Genomic DNA, 17,902 nt, shown 5'->3' with positions numbered 1-17,902 from the left:
ATTAGCTTGTATCCTGCATTCAGAAAATCTAAACAATAGCTGTTCCATACATTTTAACTCATCTGCTATTAGGATTGCCAAAATCTACATTGATAATGAATAAAAACCTGGCATGGAAATTCAACAAGAATATTTTCAGGAACCATGCAGCATTCTTGCATCTTAATACCTTTCAAGGAGTTTGAATGAAGTTCAAACAGAACCACTGACTTAGAAGGGCGGGTAGCATAAATCAAAGTTTGCATTCTAACATGTGACCAGTTGTTTAAAGCTTATTTAAATCTTGCCTTTATGAAAAGATATTTAATATTCTTTTCTCCATTTAAAAACACTGGAATAAGCAAGAGGGTTAAAACATACCAAACTATCATATACTTTCTTCCATCCATCCTTTAAGTGCATAAACTCTCTACGAATGGTTTTGAAGGCAGGCAAATCATCTAATCGACATATTTCATCCCAGGATTTCTGAGGAAGCCATGTACAAGGGTTGGCATAAGGATTATCCAGTCCAATGCCACCAGTTAGCAGAAATCTCCACTCAGCTTTATTAATCTTTGGAAAACAAAGCAGCATGAAGAGTCAGAAATGAGTTCATCATAAACTAGTAAGCTTACCACCGTTATAAAAGAGTTGAGTGCTGACTTGCAAGTTTCAGATGTGGTCTCTATGAAATTCTATAGCTAGTGATATAGCTCAATATTTATTCATAAGAATTTCTCATGACAGTATACTCATGATAACCAGTTTTCAAAATAGTTCCATTTTAAATAGTTACTTTTTGACAATTTTACTCCAGAATTACTTGTCTAAATGTGAAAATCTGAATACGTTCTATTCGAATACATGTTTTCCAAAATGACTGTCTAGAGTCCTATTGGCTCTAGAAATTGTAGAAAGGCAGAAACCCACCAATGTGTCATGTTTTCAACTATTTTCCATAAAGTATAATGAGTTACTGGTATACATCTTTTGCAAGAAATACAATAAAGCCTTTATTTCTTCAAAATTCAACCATCACCATATGAAATCCATAAATCTTAAACACGTAAGTGTATAAAATAGTGACTTTACACAGATTTCAGTAACTTGCACAAGTCTTTAAAAACATTTACACTACTACCTGGTGTAAATGTATCAATATTAAGTAAATTTATATGCATAGTTCTGTGAAAATCTAATATAATCAATTTATTTTAAAACACACAAAAATTTAATAGTAACATAATGAATTCTGTGCTTAATTTATATCTCACTTCTGCAAAATTTTTTTTTTTTTTTTTTTTTTTTTTTTTTTTTTTTTTGAGACGGAGTCTCGCTCTGTCGCCCAGGCTGGAGTGCAGTGGCCAGATCTCAGCTCACTGCAAGCTCCGCCTCCCGGGTTCCCGCCATTCTCCTGCCTCAGCCTCCTGAGTAGCTGGGACCACAGGCGCCATCACCACGCCCGGCTAATTTTTTGTGTTTTTAGTAGAGACAGGGTTTCACCGTGTTAGCCAGGATGGTCTCGATCTCCTGACCTTGTGATCCGCCCGTCTCGGCCTCCCAAAGTGCTGGGATTACAGGCTTGAGCCACCGCGCCCGGCACTTCTGCAAAATTTATTCTCCTGATCACATCTTGCCTTAACTATAATAATAAACAGTATTATTGTTTAACTACTTACAATCTTTTTATATATGCTCCCACACAAATAAATTAATGAATCAGTGTTATTAAGGGTTTTTTCTTACAAATGAAAACAGTACTGACCAAACGCTCATGCAGCAGGAGATTTACAGTTAGACAAAAGGAAAAGAGCAGCTTATCCTTTTCAAAGAGTGACCGGCAGACATTAACATACAGTGAATAAGTAAAGTGATCCTTGAGAATCTGAAGCCTAAGGGTCAACAGAAAATAAAGGAAATAAATAAAAATGTACTTTAAAGGTAATGGGCTTAAGAAAAGCCATTGTACACCATTTACATGTATGTTCTTCTGATAAACTTTCTGGTCAATTACCCCCAAAACAATCAAGAATCCTCATTAACTGGGTGCCCCAAGTTGAGAGCTACACAATGGACTTCAGTCCAAATGCATTTTACTGTGGACTGAATTTTTTTTTAAACTTAATCTTCCTCTTGGAAAAAAGTTAGTGGATGGTATATTAATTTGTGAGATTAAAAAGTTTACAGACTTTTTATCTACAAAGCGTTTCCGGGTGTAAAATTTGACCTCTTTATAACAAATAATTTCAAATGTTTTATATTATATATTAAATGAACAATCTAAAATTAGTAGCTTCTTTATTAAATTAACATTAAGTTTAGTATTGTGCTACTCATTATAAATTCATAAAAGCTGAAGAAATTACAAAACTTGGCAAACTCCCTTTTTATTTGCTAGAGGCAAAACATGAAAATATGAATAATCACAAGATTTCCTTTTTATTATTTATCTATTTATTTATTTTTGAGACAGGGTCTCTCTCTGTCACCCAGGTTGGAGTGAGTACAGTGATGCAATCTTGGCTCACTGTGACCTCTGCCTCCCGGGCTCAAGCCATCCTCCTGCCTCAGCCTCCCGAGTAGCTGGGACTACAGGCGTGCACAACCATGCCTGGCTAATTTTGGCAATGTCCTGACTGATATTCTAGGCTGTCAATCATCCTACCTTTTTTTTTTTTTTCCACTTTTCCTTACCTGCCTATTTTCTTAACTATTTTATCCCCTGCAGCATTCCCATAAAGAGAATTACAACAAATTAATATATCTTATTTTTAGTTGGGAACTTCAAAAAAGATTTTTGTAGAGAAAGGCTTGGCAATAGTTGCTAAAATACAGTCAAATTCTTAGAACATTTAAAATAAACATACTATTCTGTCCCCATTATTATGCTAATAGGTTGTCTTTTCATGCATGGCACTGAATTTGTCTCACTTGTAGCAGTACCATACAATTAATACAGGGTGACTCACATTTGGTCTTTTTAGAGTAAAATAAAATTTTCTGCACTTTAAAACAAGTCTCTTCTTGTAGACAGATTGAAGGGAAAATTATAAAGGTTAATCATATTATAAGTTCAGGTTCAATCACTAGTAAAAATGGACATATAATATATTTTAATAACCTTTTAAGGTGAAAAAGAAGATTAAAATTATCATTCTAATGCTGGTGAGTGATACAGTGATATAGGATCATTCATGTTCCTCTGATGGGGCTGTGTGTTTGAATCATCTTCCAGGAAAGGAATTTATATCAGGAATCTGCAAGAAGTGAACACCTTTGTCCTAAATTTGGGATTTTAGCCTAAGAAAATAAGCAATGATGCAGACACTTATATTTACTGCAGCATTACTTACAATACAAAAGCTGGAGACTACTTAGAAGTGGTTTTTGTTTGTTTGACAGGGTCTCACTGTATCATCCAGGCTGGATTGCAGTGGTACGATCATAACTCACTGTAACCTTGAACTCCCAGGCTCAAGTGGTCCTCATGCTTCAGCCTCCCAGGTAGCTGGGACTACAAGTGCATGTCACCACTCCAGGCTAATTTTTGCATTTTTTGTAGAGACAGGGTTTTGCCATGTCACTCAGGCTGGTATTGAACACTTGGGCTCAAGCAATCTGCCCCCCTCAGCTTCCCAGAGTGCTGGGATTACAGGTGTAAGACACCCCATCCAGCCAAAAGTCTTATAATATGAAAATTATGGTACATTCATACAATGGCATGTATATTGTGCAACTCCTAAAACTTATGTTTCCGAAGAATACTTAATAACGTGAGAGAATGGTCTTGATAGAAGTGGGGAAAAAAAAAAAACTGTGTACGTAATTATCAAATTGCCTTTGCAAAATTATGACAGTAAGAGAAATCTGAAATAGCTGACTCCATCTTGCTTCTAGCCTCACAGGCTGGCTGTCTTGGCTCATTCCTGGGCATGGGCCAAGCTAACTTTGGAAGAAATTTAGTTTACTAGCCATGATTCCAGAGGTGGTAAGATTTGCAACTTCCCCAATCACTCCTATAAATAACATCACTATTGTAGAACCTAAGATTGACCTTTTGGGATGCCTTTTCAGGCTTTTGCATTTTTGACTATTGGATGGCCTCACCTAGACCAGCAAGTCCTCTGGCGGCCCCCACCCAGAAGCAGACTCAGGGAGGACTGTTTTCCTTGCTGACTTCCTATGATTGCATTTCCAACCAAACAGCATGCCCTCCTCCCTAACACCCTGCCCACCAAACTATCCTTGAAAAGCCCTAGCCTCCGAATTTTCAAGAGATTGATTTGAGTAATAATTCCATCTTTCGCGTGGTGTGGCCAGCTTCACATCAGTTAAACTCTTTACCACAATGTCATGGTCTCAGTGGGTTGATTTTCTATGTGCGGCAGGCAGGAAGAACCCACTGGGCTGTTACAATTACATGTATATGCATATTTGTACAGCAATAGATTGATTCCAGGACATTTAACAAAACTACATCCTAGTTAGATTTTGTTTCTCTATTTATGTTATTTTTGTTTTATTTTGTTTTGTTTGCTATATAAAGTTATTTATTCTGTTACATAAATTGTAACGCATTAAAATCTTATAAATAACAGATGATCCAAGTTATTATGGCAATTGCATAGTATATACCATACTAGTTATAACATAATATATTCTTGGTACCATATAATAATCACTACCAGAGGACAAACAAGAATGAAATACGTTTATATCCCTAAATAAAAAGAAACGAGAAATAATTTTAGACCAATATTAAGATTCTAAAACAATCAAGTTGGCTAGTGTTAATAGTCACATGCTTTCTATGCTTTTGGTAGAACTATAGTCCAATAACTGCCTGAAGTCTACCAGTTATTTGGTGTCTATCAATGATTGGCAGAAAAACAAATCATTCCTGTGAGAACTCCTCTTTTTCATTTCTGATTTGGGAGCTAGCTTCTTAATTGGAAACTCTTCGTTTACTTTAACAACAACAAAAAAAGATTAAACAGGACTGACCAAAGTTTCTCTCTTGGTACAATGCTTTGGAAAACTATCGGCAGTATTTACTAAAAGGGAATATATGCATGCCCTGTGATCATCAGTTTCATTCCTGTATATATACCCACCAAAGACAGGTACATATCAGCACCAAAAGCCATGAACAGGAATGTTCAAGGAAGCAAAATTTCATAGTAGCCCCAAGTTAGAAGCCACCCAAATATCCTCAACAGTAGAGTGGATACATGATTTGTGTTACAGTTTTAGGACAAGCAAAAATTAAAAATAAGAGACTCAATTCTTTCTGTCGAAAATAAGGAGAGAGATTTTCCTTCCCTCCTTTTTTTCTTAGATAATTTAGAAAACCTAAAATTATAGGTACTTTCTCCTCACACTGAAATTTATATACACCCTTTGGAAAACTAGTCAGACCTTTGTCAGTTTTACGACCCAGTGATGTCTTTCTCAAAGACCCAGAAGCCATTTCTTTGAAATGTAAACATCAAGGGAGATAGCCCACTTGTCTCCAATTCGCTGCAGAAGGGTAGGAGCCTAACTGCAGTTAAGCTTATCTCAAATTGCAAAACTACCTCCTGTCACACAGATATGAAAAGTTTGGTTTTCCTCTGGATAAAGCCAATTTGCTAACACAGATGGTCACTTCAATTGCCAAGTAAAGTTAGGATGAACTAAGTGTGATGTAATGGGTTTTATCTGCTTCGATAATTAAGGGGGTGAGATTCCTCTCTGTCTTTGCAATCTCTTTGTGATTGCCTGTGATTATGTGTTATGTTCCATTTAATGTTTATTCAACAATAAAACTATTTTTTTTCCTCTACTGTCTTTGAGGAGAGAGTTTCTGGGTTGGGAGAAGATGTAGTTTTTAATTATACTTCCCCGACAATAGAAAACTAACTAAGTAAAACACTGTACTAGACAAAACAATGTGCATTAATTTCACAAGCATGGTGCTGAGTGCAAGATATCAGACACAAAAAAAGCACACACTGTGTGATTCTATTTATATGAAGTTCTAAAACTGGCAAAAACTAACCTGTGGTGTTGGAAGTCAGGACAGCGGTCACCTTGGGGGAGAGGGTTAGTGATCAGGAGCGGACACTTCTGGGCTGTTGATAATGTTCTGTGTCTTGAGTTAGGTGCTAGTTACACAGGTTTGCTCACTTATGAGAATTCATTGGGCAAATACTTCTGATTTCTGCATGTTTCTTCATGTGTATTGATAACTTCAATAAAAGTTTTAACATCTATTTTCTCTATTTACCTTTTGGTTCCAAAATTATACTTTTAGTATTACTGCAGACATACATATGATTTTCATTGTTTTGAAATTAAAGAAGTTTAACTAAAAAGAAAAGGCCACATTTTGTTTTCTAAATCTCATCCAAATCACACATCTGGGTAAAAAGGGTTTGCTTTTCCTTACATCTTAAGGAACAAAAGCACAGTAATGAAGAAACAAATTCCATACTTTGGATGAGTTCTAACTTGATATAATAAGAGACAATAAAGGACCCGTCATTATTTTTAAAGCATAGAATTGTTTTAATTTTTAAAGCTTATATGAAAAACGTCTTTAAATGGCAGACCAAAGAAATTTTCTTCTCTAGACTCCAGAAAATACCTTGATTTTAAGCTAATTAAGAGAGTAACGTTCTAGTGGTTATTCTTTTACGCAAGGTAGAAATTAAGACCAGTAGTGAAAAGCAGAACATTATTTATTGTGTGGCTATAATGTGATTAGCACTGTAGTAACTGTTGGAGATGGGGTCTCACTCCCACTGCCCAGGCTGAAGTGTGGTGGCACAATCACGACTCACTGCAGCCTCAACCTCCTGGGCTCACGTAATCCTCCCACCTCAGCCTCCCCAGTAGCTGGGACTACAGGCCCACACCACCATGCCCAGTTAAATTTTTGTGTTTTTTGTAGAGACGGGGTTTTGCCATGTTGTCCAGGCTGGTCTCAAACTCCTGGGCTCATGCAAGCTGCTCACCTTGGCCTCCCAAAGTGCTGGGATTACAGGTGTGAGCCACCATGCCCAGGCTGGGGATAATTTTATTTTTTTTATTCTTGTCTTATGGAACTCAGAATCTAGTATGAAAACCAGACATGCATGTTTAATTAACTAACTTATAATGCAAACACCTGGGAACTTTTCTAAGAAAGATCACTTAAAATTTTTTTATTTCTGTAATCCTTGCTAAACTTGAAAATTTCAGAACTGGAAGAAATAAACTAAACATTTTCAAATATCATAAAGATGAATAAACTCTATCATTATGCAATGCATTTCTTCCAAATAAATAACCTACTCCCTCCCTTTCTCAATGGCAGATATCTATATATCGATATATATTTTTGGCCAAGCCCAAAGTGTCAGACTCATACCTTTATTAGTCTCGTATTCAAACCTGTAAAATAATAAATCTTACTAACAAAAAACTGCTAAGTCTAAGAACACTCAAAATTTTAGACCTCTACTATGATAAAGGAATTAAATTCAGATTAAAGTAAGATTAACATTTTGGATTTCTAAACATAATTCTTAGCTGTGAGTGATAAATTGAGTTTCCCTTGTGGGTCTAAACAGTCAAGAAACTGAAGTATCTAGGTTCATATTTATCAAGATGGTTATAAAAGGTAAAAGTTGTAATTAATTACTTTTTTTAATTACACATTAAACTCTATTAAAAACATGTTTTAATACCAAACTGAAAATTATCTGATTTTTAAAAATCAAATGAAATTTAATTCTCTTGTAGATTTAAGTCAGGTCTTAATTCCATTACTTATTGTAATAGCCAACAGTAATATAAAGTATTTTATGTGAATAAGAAAAATAGAAAAGAAGCTCTATTACCACAAATAATCACAACAAGCTTTGGGATTTTTTTACCCTAGCATTTGACAAATTTTACAGATGTGTATATTAAAATGTGAATTTGCAACTTTTAGAATGCCAGTTCGTACAGAATAGGAGTCATATTTTTAAAAAGTATTAACTACTCTTTCCATACTTCCATTCATAAATATATTTTGCAAATGAAAAATGAAGGTAAATGTTTTCTCTTTCTAGAATTACATTATAATCCTAGATCTCTGTAAACAGTTTCTTGGCAGACTGAATTTGGACACATCTGTTCAATTTCTAACCCTCGAATTTATTTCTGGTACAATGATTAATCAAGTTCATTTTAGGTAAGTGGCTGTAATGCTTGTACCATTCTGAGACAACAATGGAGGCCACAAATTACTCTCTAATTTCATGCATTAATTAGTTAATATTAATTAGTTTTTCCTTTACATACCTTTTTGCCAAAATTTCTGATTTCTCTGAATTTTCAATAGACAGGATGAAAAGGTTAATAAACCAGGTCAGTGAATACTGGTACATGGGCTCAATGTTGGCTAAGTCAGCAAGAGAAAAAAACAGGATGGAAGAGTGGATGGCAATAGGACGATAGCCCATGCGGGTGGCATCAATCTTTTTCTCTGTCTCTTCGGCTACTTCCTGCTTCTGAGAAATCTCATTAGCCAAAGCCTTGGAGGAAGATAATATCTTAATAGCAGTTTCATCTTCTAATATATTGCCTTCCGAAGATGAAAGAACTTCTAAAATCTTGTCTTCTATTTCTTTTAACTGCCTGGAATAAAACACAATTTTCTTAGAAGAAAAAGAAATCATTTAAAATCATTTCACGTATATGTTCTTTTATAAGAAACAAAGAACTTGTAACCTAAAGAAATGCATCACTTTGTGACAAATATCTGTAATGGTGATGCGTTATAATTAATTTCCTATCTCGCAAAATGTCACAAAGATGGGCCTTTCTGCTCCAGTTCCCTTTTTAATGATCATTTATGGGCTAACTAGAGAGAAATACGGCAAGCCAATTTACTCTGCCATCAAGGATCTCAGTTCGGAGTGAACAGAAAGCAGCACTCTGTTTATTTTCTGAAATTTTACATGACTTATACAGCTTTACTCTTTCTACCTATGATATAGATGTTATGAGCAGAAAGTGGGATGCAACATATTCTATTCATTTATACCATGCTCCAGTAAAAACAGGTTACCTCAGTTACACAGTGACTACTAAAACTCTTGTGCTAAAACTTTGTGGAATATTTGAAAATACCCTGCCCTGACTTCTGGCAGGCCTTCTAGCTCTTCCATTGCCTAAGAACTTGCATGTCAAAATATCCTCAGTAATGCAGTTTTCTAAATTTACATAGAGGTATAATTCCTCATATTTTCCTGTTACACTTTCGCTTGCAGTATTCCTAATAAATCTAACAAAAGAGATCTGTAAAATGTATTTTAATTCATTCTAGTGATCTCGAAACAAATAAGAATAGTTCTGTTTATGATATTTAAAACCTTTTGTTTTCAGCTCCTTGTAATATCAAGGCTTGCTTTTCTTCTTCAAGGTCTGGCCTTTCTCGTGCCACCACAATTCCCAGAAGCTGATCTTGCATTCCCTCTGGGGTTATCATGAAGTTTAATAATGTTACCTATAAATGAAAAAATATACAAAAATTATATCATTATTTCTGTTAAAAACGCCTCTGCTTTTATGTGTCAAGTTCTGACCTTAAAATAGACTTCATTTACTATACATGGTAGTACTTGTAAAGGTGTAATTTGTAGAGACTATGATTAACGACATAGGCAAACATGATTGTTGGATTTAAAACCCACTCAGTTTCTCATAGTCAGAAATCTAATAACTCAAAGAGTTTGTTTGGTGATCAACTTATTCTCATTTCAAACTAGTCCAATTTCTGAGAACTCTTTAACAGCAAAATTCATTAGAATCAAGTTGGAAGCTATCTTTCATTTCAGTTGATCAGAGCAGCCGTGGCATAATATATGGTTCAAAGCCTGGCTCTAGAATCATAATAGTTGGAGCAGCTGATTTACATTTTAAGGATTCTAGTGGTGTCAAAAGTAAAGGAAATCTTACAAAGTGAGATAAGAGAAAAGGGAACACTGTAATTATTTGTCATGGGTGAAGCATTTTTACAATCTGATAATCAGCCACTATTGTGAACTAAGGAATTTACATTTTCATGGTGTCCATCAAGACTGTCTGCTAACAACTGCTTCATCTGGGGACGTAATTGCTCTTACAGGCAGGTCTCTCTTCATTGCCCACATCTCCTGGTTCTTTCTCATAAACATGCAAACATGCTCAGGTTTCTTCTTTTAAAAAGCAAACAACAAACAAATCATTCTATTGCTCCCACAATCCTTTCCAGGTATGGAATAACCTCTCTTTGGGCTTTCACAATGACACTTATTGAAAATGTTATCTATATGTATTTTCTGCCTCCACTTCATTTCATAATACAGCCCTCCACAATCTGCTCCCTGCCCTGCCTCTGTACACCCATCCACACACACTGCAATAAACCATAGTAACTTCCTGGCTCTGGTCACCAATGAACCCATAAGTCAATAAACACTATCTTGACGTTGGCTTCGTTTGAAATCCTCACCTTTTATTTTTTATTTTTTCATGTATACTGTAGTCTACCTGACCTAATGTCTTGAATCACATCTATGTTTTTTTTTAAGTCAGATGGCTCTTTATTTGTCACTATGTATCACCAATTTTTTTAATTTTTAATTTTTGTGGATACATAATAGTTGTATATATTGCACCTATGCCTTAAGCATCACCTCCTACTACTCCCATTCACATGCCTTTCATTTTAGCTGCATAGAACTGATTGTGGAATCCCATACACATTGTCTATGAAGTGCCTCCATGTGCTTCAGTGTTTGCTCTACTTGGATGCCCTTCCCCTTGTTATCCACCAGATTAGCTCCTATTCATCTGTCAGTGTGCAGATCAAGTGTTAGCTCCTCTTGGACACTTTCCCAGACAATGTGTTCTACCCCAATCACCACCCCAGGCTACTTTCTGTACTTCCTCATAGGGGTCTTAACTCCTTATAGCACACATTACACTGTATGCAATCAAGGGCATACACAACTCTCTCCTAGACCAGAATGAAAGTAACTTTAGCACAGGGGTCGTCTCTTATTTGACTTCATGGTTTTATTGTTTGGCACAAAGTCATGCTCCCTACAAACTTATTGAATGAACAATCAGAATGCCCACATTCCCCGTTCATGGAGTTGCTCTCTGCTACTTCTATTTCCTAAAATTTTAGTCACTTGATGATTCTCCCCTAAGGCATTTTATATAAAATAATAGCTACCATGAGTCAGGCTCTATGATATAAAGAAGAGTAAGATACAGTCTGGTCCCTGCCCTCAAAAAGTTTTCATTGAGTTGAGCAAACAGAAGAACAAAGAACATACAATGGGATAAGGACTCTGAGAGTGGTAAGCTTGCAACGCACGCTACAGGAGCACAGAGAGCACCCAACCCAGATGAGGGAGGCAAAGAGGGCTTCCCCCAAGCAAAGGACACCTGAGCTAAAACTTAAGAGTGATTGGCAGTTAGTCAAGAGATAGAAGAGGGCAACATTCTACACGGCAGAAGATTTCAACTTTGGATGCTGATTGGAATGTACTGCAAAATTTAAAAACCAGTAGCGTCTGGGTCTTGTGTCCAGAGAGTTTGGTTTAATTGGTTTAGAGTATGGCTTGAGTATTTGAAGTTGTAAAAGCTCTCCAGGTGATTTCAATGTTCAGCCAGGATTGAGAACAATTGCTCTTGGCAAACAAAACAGTATAGACAAAGCAGCAGAGAAAGGCAAAGCACGTTTAGAGGAATCCATTCTACCACTGGAGAGTGTGCAGGTAGGACCCAAGGAGCACTCTTCGTCTACTACCTGTAACTGAAGGCAAACATTTTCTACCACATGTGTCAGAATTCAATGTGTGCAGTCGGCAATATTAGAAATACTTGTTTTTTAACACAGGAACAGAAAACCAAACACCGCATGTTCTCACTCATAAGTGTGAGTTGAATAATGAGAACACATGGACACAGGGAGGGGGACATCACACACTGGGGCCTGTTGGGGGCTGTGAGGCAAGGGGAGGGAGAACGTTAGGACAAATACCTGATGTATGGGGGGTTTAAAACCTAGATGAGGAGTTGATAGGTACAGCAAACCACCATAGCACATGTTTACCTATGTAACAAACCTGCATGTTCTGCACATGTATCCCAGAACTTAAAGTAAAATTTAAAAAAATAAAAAAGAAATACTTGTTTTTTACCCTTGAAAATTCTACAAAAATTTCACCAACTACCACAGATCATCAGAGGTGACTCAGTGTTTGCTCCTGATTTCCTCGTTTCCCTAATGAAAGGAGGTTCCTTAATAGGAAGTACTTTCCCAAACCTAGGTACCACCACCACATTCTATATGGTAGTGACATTTTGTCCAAAACTTTTAAATACATTTTCGATCACGACCTAACCTAAATTGTAGCAGCTAAAAAAAGGCATTTTGGCATACCGAAATCTGAGGGTTTTTTATAATTAGAATGTTAAGGCCGGGCGCGGTAGCTCAAGCCTGTAATCCCAGCACTTTGGGAAGCCGAGACGGGCGGATCAGGAGGTCAGGAGATCGAGACCACCCTGGCTAACACGGTGAAACCCCGTCTCTACTAAAAAATACAAAAAACTAGCCGGGCGAGGTGGCGGGCGCCTGTAGTCCCAGCTACTCGGCAGGCTGAGGCAGGAGAATGGTGTAAACCTGAGAGGCGGAGCTTGCAGTGAGCTGCGACCTACTGCCTGGGTGACAGAGCGAGACTCCGTCTCAAAAAAAAAAAAAAAAAAAAAATTAGAATTTTAATTTGAATTTTAAAACACGTGAACTAGTAGAGAAGAAACAACTCCATGGACAAACTACCTACATGTAGCAGGTTATAATCAACCAAACCCAATATAGGCAGCTTATTCAAAAGACGTATTTGTGAAGCAAAAGTGTTGTTCTTGTTTTTATGTTTTATTCTTCTCAAGGCTCTGCTGGTCTATGAAGTACCTTATGTGGATTAGAAAAAGATGTCATCTGCATGCAGAATCAGCCCACACCAGGCCAATGCCTAGGCACCCTGGGGCCAGATCTCAGCCCTCTTCAACTCCACCTTGCTTTCATGTACAGACTGCGCAACCCTAGAAGCAGCCATCACTCTCCCTCCTAAAGACAAGCAGTGTTTCCCAACTGGTGGGAAGGTGATTAAAAAAAAAAAAAGAGTCAAAAATGTTATTTTTCTAATCTTAATGACTTTTTAAAGCACCTTTGGAGGTGTTGCCTGATTTATAAATTGTTTGCATTGCCAAGGCGCAAAGGTTTTCCTTTCTTACAAACTAAAAATACATAATGGTGTTACTGAGGTTGCTGTTCTCTCTACTTTTCGTTTTTGTCTTGTCATCTGTTGTTTCCTGGTGGGCGGGTCTATGCATACCTACCCCTGACATCAGCAGAAGCTGAGGCTGAAGAAAGAGGCTGACGCATCCGACTTCTTAGAAAGAAACATCTAATAGGGACTTAACAAACAGAAGCCTTGTCTGTGTCCTGGGTGGCAGCGAGACAAGTCAGTGGATCCCTGTGCCATTACCCACGAGACCCAGGGCTCGTATACCATAGGAGAAGTGATTTAGAAGGGATGTGTAGAATAATTGAAGGTTGTTTGACGGAAGGGCAGGACGCACGGTAAGTACCTGCTCTTACATGAGGCACAGTAGATAAACTGGAAATCTTAGACCTTTCCCAGAACAGGGGTAAATCAGAAGTCAACTTGGTGGATTAGCTTCCAAGATGGAGTTGCTTGAGCCTCCACATCTCCATATTCCCAGCTCCTGCTACTGGGTGGGAGATATCGTGTTTCCCTGCTTTTATTTATAAGAAAACACTTCCTCTGCAGGGACAGAGTAATTTTATTTTTGTAAGAAAATGTCCTACCTGTGGCCAATAAGTATAAAACAGCTTCTTGCAAAACCCCTAGGAAGGCGACTCCCTCCTTCCGCCCACACCTAGGCACCTCCTCAATGGGATATTATCTGGGTTAAACACTTTTCCCCAACGTGTCCCATGGCAGACCATGGAGGCCACTAACTACACACTACATGGATATAATCATAAATTTATATGAGATAAGCAATTTTTAAAACTCATTAAATGTTATGGAATTCTCCACTGCTTTGCCATTTATTCATGGAAAAAGGATAAAGCTTTCAAGATATTTTCCCTATTGGCATGAGAAACCAAGTCCACAAGTTACATTTGCTTTAATCCAAAAACCATAGGCACAGTGGTAGCAAAATGCATGTTTTACAACTTTCACTTCACTGTGTTCAGACACAAGGAGGTTTCCATTCATATTCCATTAATGTTGGGTCTTTTCACATCAAGACTTTTCAAATGAAGTCATCTGTTCTCAAATAAACATTTAAGACCATAAACTATGCTTTCATAATTTTATTTTCATTTAGACTCAAAAGGATTATACCAGCACGACACCATCACTTGGGTGCTTTTGAAAGCAAAAGGTACATAAAAGATCCTAAAAGTGGGATCCGGAGGAAGTATTATAATTTGTAAATGAAAGCAAGTAACTGCCTCACTACGTTTTCTAGTCCCTGTTTAATCAATCCCAGCAATTAAAAATAATAAAGCAATAAGACACTCTAGGGATCTTAAGGGTTTTGATACTGAATCATAGGTCAGTTTCCTCCCCACAGCGCTTTATGACTCCTACCATAACCAGTTATTAGTGAACTAAGAATTGTTTATGTTATGTTCAATAGTTCCACATATTTTACTGAACAGTTAAAAACGTTTTCCATGTCACTTACTTAAACATTTTTCTCTAACACAGCTCTGGGATTTTATCATTTCCTCTTTGCTTTCTTCTTTTTCACTTATATTTAAATGTTAAATAATATTGCTAATAAGTAACACTCTAACTATCTATTGGCTTTATTCTAAGCATTTTACACAGATTAATTTATTTAATTCACATCACTCTATGAGATAGATACTTTTATTATTCCCATTTGACAGATGAGAGAATTGAGGCACAGAGAGGTTAAATGAAATGTCCCCAATCACACACCTGGCAAGTAGCACCTGAATCTATGGCCTTAACTACTACTGCATATTCCCTTCCCTAGCGGGTAAATACATAGTAGGTATTTTAAAGTGTTTAAAGAATATTGGATTTTAATTAATTAAAAATAGCCAAGAATTTCCATATTTTAACATTCTGTTTTTAAAATTAAGCTCAAGGGTCACTCCATTTTCCCCTAGTCTTCCTGACATCCCTGAATGTCCACCCTAAATATATCCTAAACTCTGAGCTCCCAGGACACACTGCAGCTCCGCCGTGTCTTCCTAGTCACACAATTTAGTCACTTTGCATATACATTATTTATAAGATAGACCTCTGGAGAGCAGGGATCATGTTTGTTCATCTTGGAGGGAATAAATTACACCATCTCGATCCTTTCTCTGCAGAGAGATGCCTATGTTAATTTAAATATTTCCAATAAAGGCAAGTATTTGAATTCACTACATAACTCTTGCCTCTCTATATAACTTTCAAAATCTAAATAAGCATTTCTTAATGTCTTCTTCTGCTTGCTTCTGTAAATGAAAGCAATCCTTCACTCACTCACTCACTCCACAAACATTTAATGAATGCCAACCAAGGCTAAGAAGTAGGAGTAAAAACAGAATAAGTTGTAGCCCATAAACCTAGGAGCTCAGTTGCAGATCAACATCTCAGGACATTTTAGTCACTGACTAAAACTTAAAGCTAAATTTACTCTTTAAAGGAAATTTTAGTATTCTAAAAGAACAGTGATTGAAAACAGTTCTTCTAAGTAATTACATAAAATCAGATAGCAGCAACCTTAGTCTGAGAAAGAAAAATGGAGTTCTGTTTCTGAATTTCAATTTCAATAATTAGCATATTATCATTTATTACAAAGAAAGAATGTGGGTATATGTCTTCTATTTTTAACAATGAAAATCTAAGAATCATATCCATTGTAGAAATTTGATTCTGATGACTTTTTTTTTTTTTTCACAGCATACTGAAGGTTCCTTTATTACTTACGTGTACTCACCAAAGCAACATTTGGAAATTATTATAGCAATAATTTCAGGAAACGCCAAAATAAGGCAAAATCCATTTTTCTTAGGAAGACTTGTTCTTCTTATGATTCAGGAGGAATATATAGTCACTACTTACAAAATCTGATAAAGAAATACTCATTTCATATACTGGCCTTTACTGATGTTTCAGGAAGATAATGAGGATTTCTTAACTTGGTAGTAATATAGAAGCGGAAGTCAGGTGCATATTCAATTGTGGAGTCCCCAAGCCGGATACATGTACTCCCACCCTGCTTAAAGGTTTGTTTTAGTAGAAGAGGTTCCAAAATAGGATCTAGTTCTTCGCCAACATTTTCTAGCAACACTGGAGTAAAATCAGAAAAGATTTCATGTTATTTTAAATATTGACTATAAACATTCAACCCTCCAAGTGCTTTCAGCCTTATAGATAAATTCTGTTCCTAGATACCTACAAAATTATTTGTGTCTTCTGAAAAGTATAAAGACATAATGCCATAAAAATAGCTACATTCTGTGGGAAGGACTTAAGTGGTGGGTCTACCTAGTCATCCTGCCTTCTTCCCTTCTCCTGAGTCATAGTCCTGCCAGGTGCACGCTGCCTGCCCTGGGGTTCACTAGGTGTCCAGGTATTATGGCAGTAAAGTTTATCCATCTGAGACACCAGAGAAAAGGCATTTCCAGTTGTAGTTATTTAAACTGTGACTGTATTTTTAATTATTAAAAATGCTTATTGTAGAACATCTGCAAAGTACAGGAAGGAAGGTATAAATAAGAAATGGAAAACTGCTCCTAATTAGATTTGCTTAATTACTGTCTCTACTTCTCCCTAATATTTTAATAATTGACTCATACAGCATATAGACTGATAGAAAAATGACACGAAGGCCAGGCACGGTAGCTCATGCCTGTAATTCCAGCACTTTGAGAGGATTGCTTGAGTCCAGGAGTTCAAGACCAGCCTAGGCAACATGGCAAGATCCTGTCTACAAAGTCTCTACAAAGAAAATACAAGAATTAACCAGGTGGCAGCTACTTGGGAGGCTGAGCTGGGAGGATTGTATGAGCCTGGGAGGTCAAGGCTGCAGTTAGCCATAATCAAGCTATTGCCCTCCAGCTTGGGCCACAGAGCAATATCCTGTCTCAAACATAAAAAAGGAAAAAAAGAAAAATGACACAAATTACACATAGTATAACTCTTGAATATAAAACTATTATCTCTACTGTTATTTATCTTTCTCCATACACAGTTGAGACTAAACATATTGAATTTTGCATCCTAATTTTTTTTTTGACTTACAGCATAAATGTTTCGCCATGTTATTGAAAACTCTAATAAGCATGCTTGTAATTACTGCATAATAGTGTATCATATTAGTGTTCTCTTTTTTAAACCAGTGTTCTATTATTAGATATTTGGATTGTTTCTTGTTCTGAATATTATAACAAGCACTGTGTTAAAAGAACTACATTTCAGAATATTTTCCTCTGATACCATTCTAGAACGGGAATCCCTGGATCAAAGATCAGTGACATTGTTAAGGCTATTGATATCTTTGCTGAGTTAAAGTCTTACATTTTGGTGTATGGGGTGCTATCATAGCCAAATTTGGATGATGGCATTTTGTAGACGTCCCTCAAGGGATGGGTGTGCAATCTGGAGGGGAAGAAATGGGCTCAGGGTGCTGGGGTGACAGGTATTTGGATCTCAATTGCCATGAAAATGCAGACATATTTTCTCCTTCCCACAGGCTACTCCTGGCTAAATGAATTCCTAAAATTGTCTTCTTGGTGATTTGCTCCGTTGCTGAGATCTCAGCCAAGGCAGGCATGTCAGGTTATTTT

At 36.7% G+C, this 17,902-nt stretch overlaps 1 protein-coding gene across 1 annotated transcript in view; it reads right to left on the bottom strand.

Annotated features, from left to right (window-relative positions):
- The window catches only part of DNAH7 (dynein axonemal heavy chain 7), a 341,486-nt gene that overhangs the window by 64,026 nt on the left and 259,558 nt on the right, over nucleotides 1-17,902 (bottom strand). Inside the window, 5 exon segments of the mRNA XM_050752319.1 lie at nucleotides 361-555; nucleotides 1,748-1,874; nucleotides 8,296-8,631; nucleotides 9,369-9,502; nucleotides 16,213-16,403. Of these exon segments, the coding sequence (XP_050608276.1) occupies nucleotides 361-555; nucleotides 1,748-1,874; nucleotides 8,296-8,631; nucleotides 9,369-9,502; nucleotides 16,213-16,403 (983 nt within the window).

The sequence above is a fragment of the Macaca thibetana genome, chromosome 12 (assembly GCF_024542745.1).
Source record: "Macaca thibetana thibetana isolate TM-01 chromosome 12, ASM2454274v1, whole genome shotgun sequence".
Classification (NCBI taxonomy): domain Eukaryota; kingdom Metazoa; phylum Chordata; class Mammalia; order Primates; family Cercopithecidae; genus Macaca; species Macaca thibetana.
Note: the sequence above shows the minus strand (reverse complement) of the source record. Positions and strands in the feature narration are given on the sequence as shown.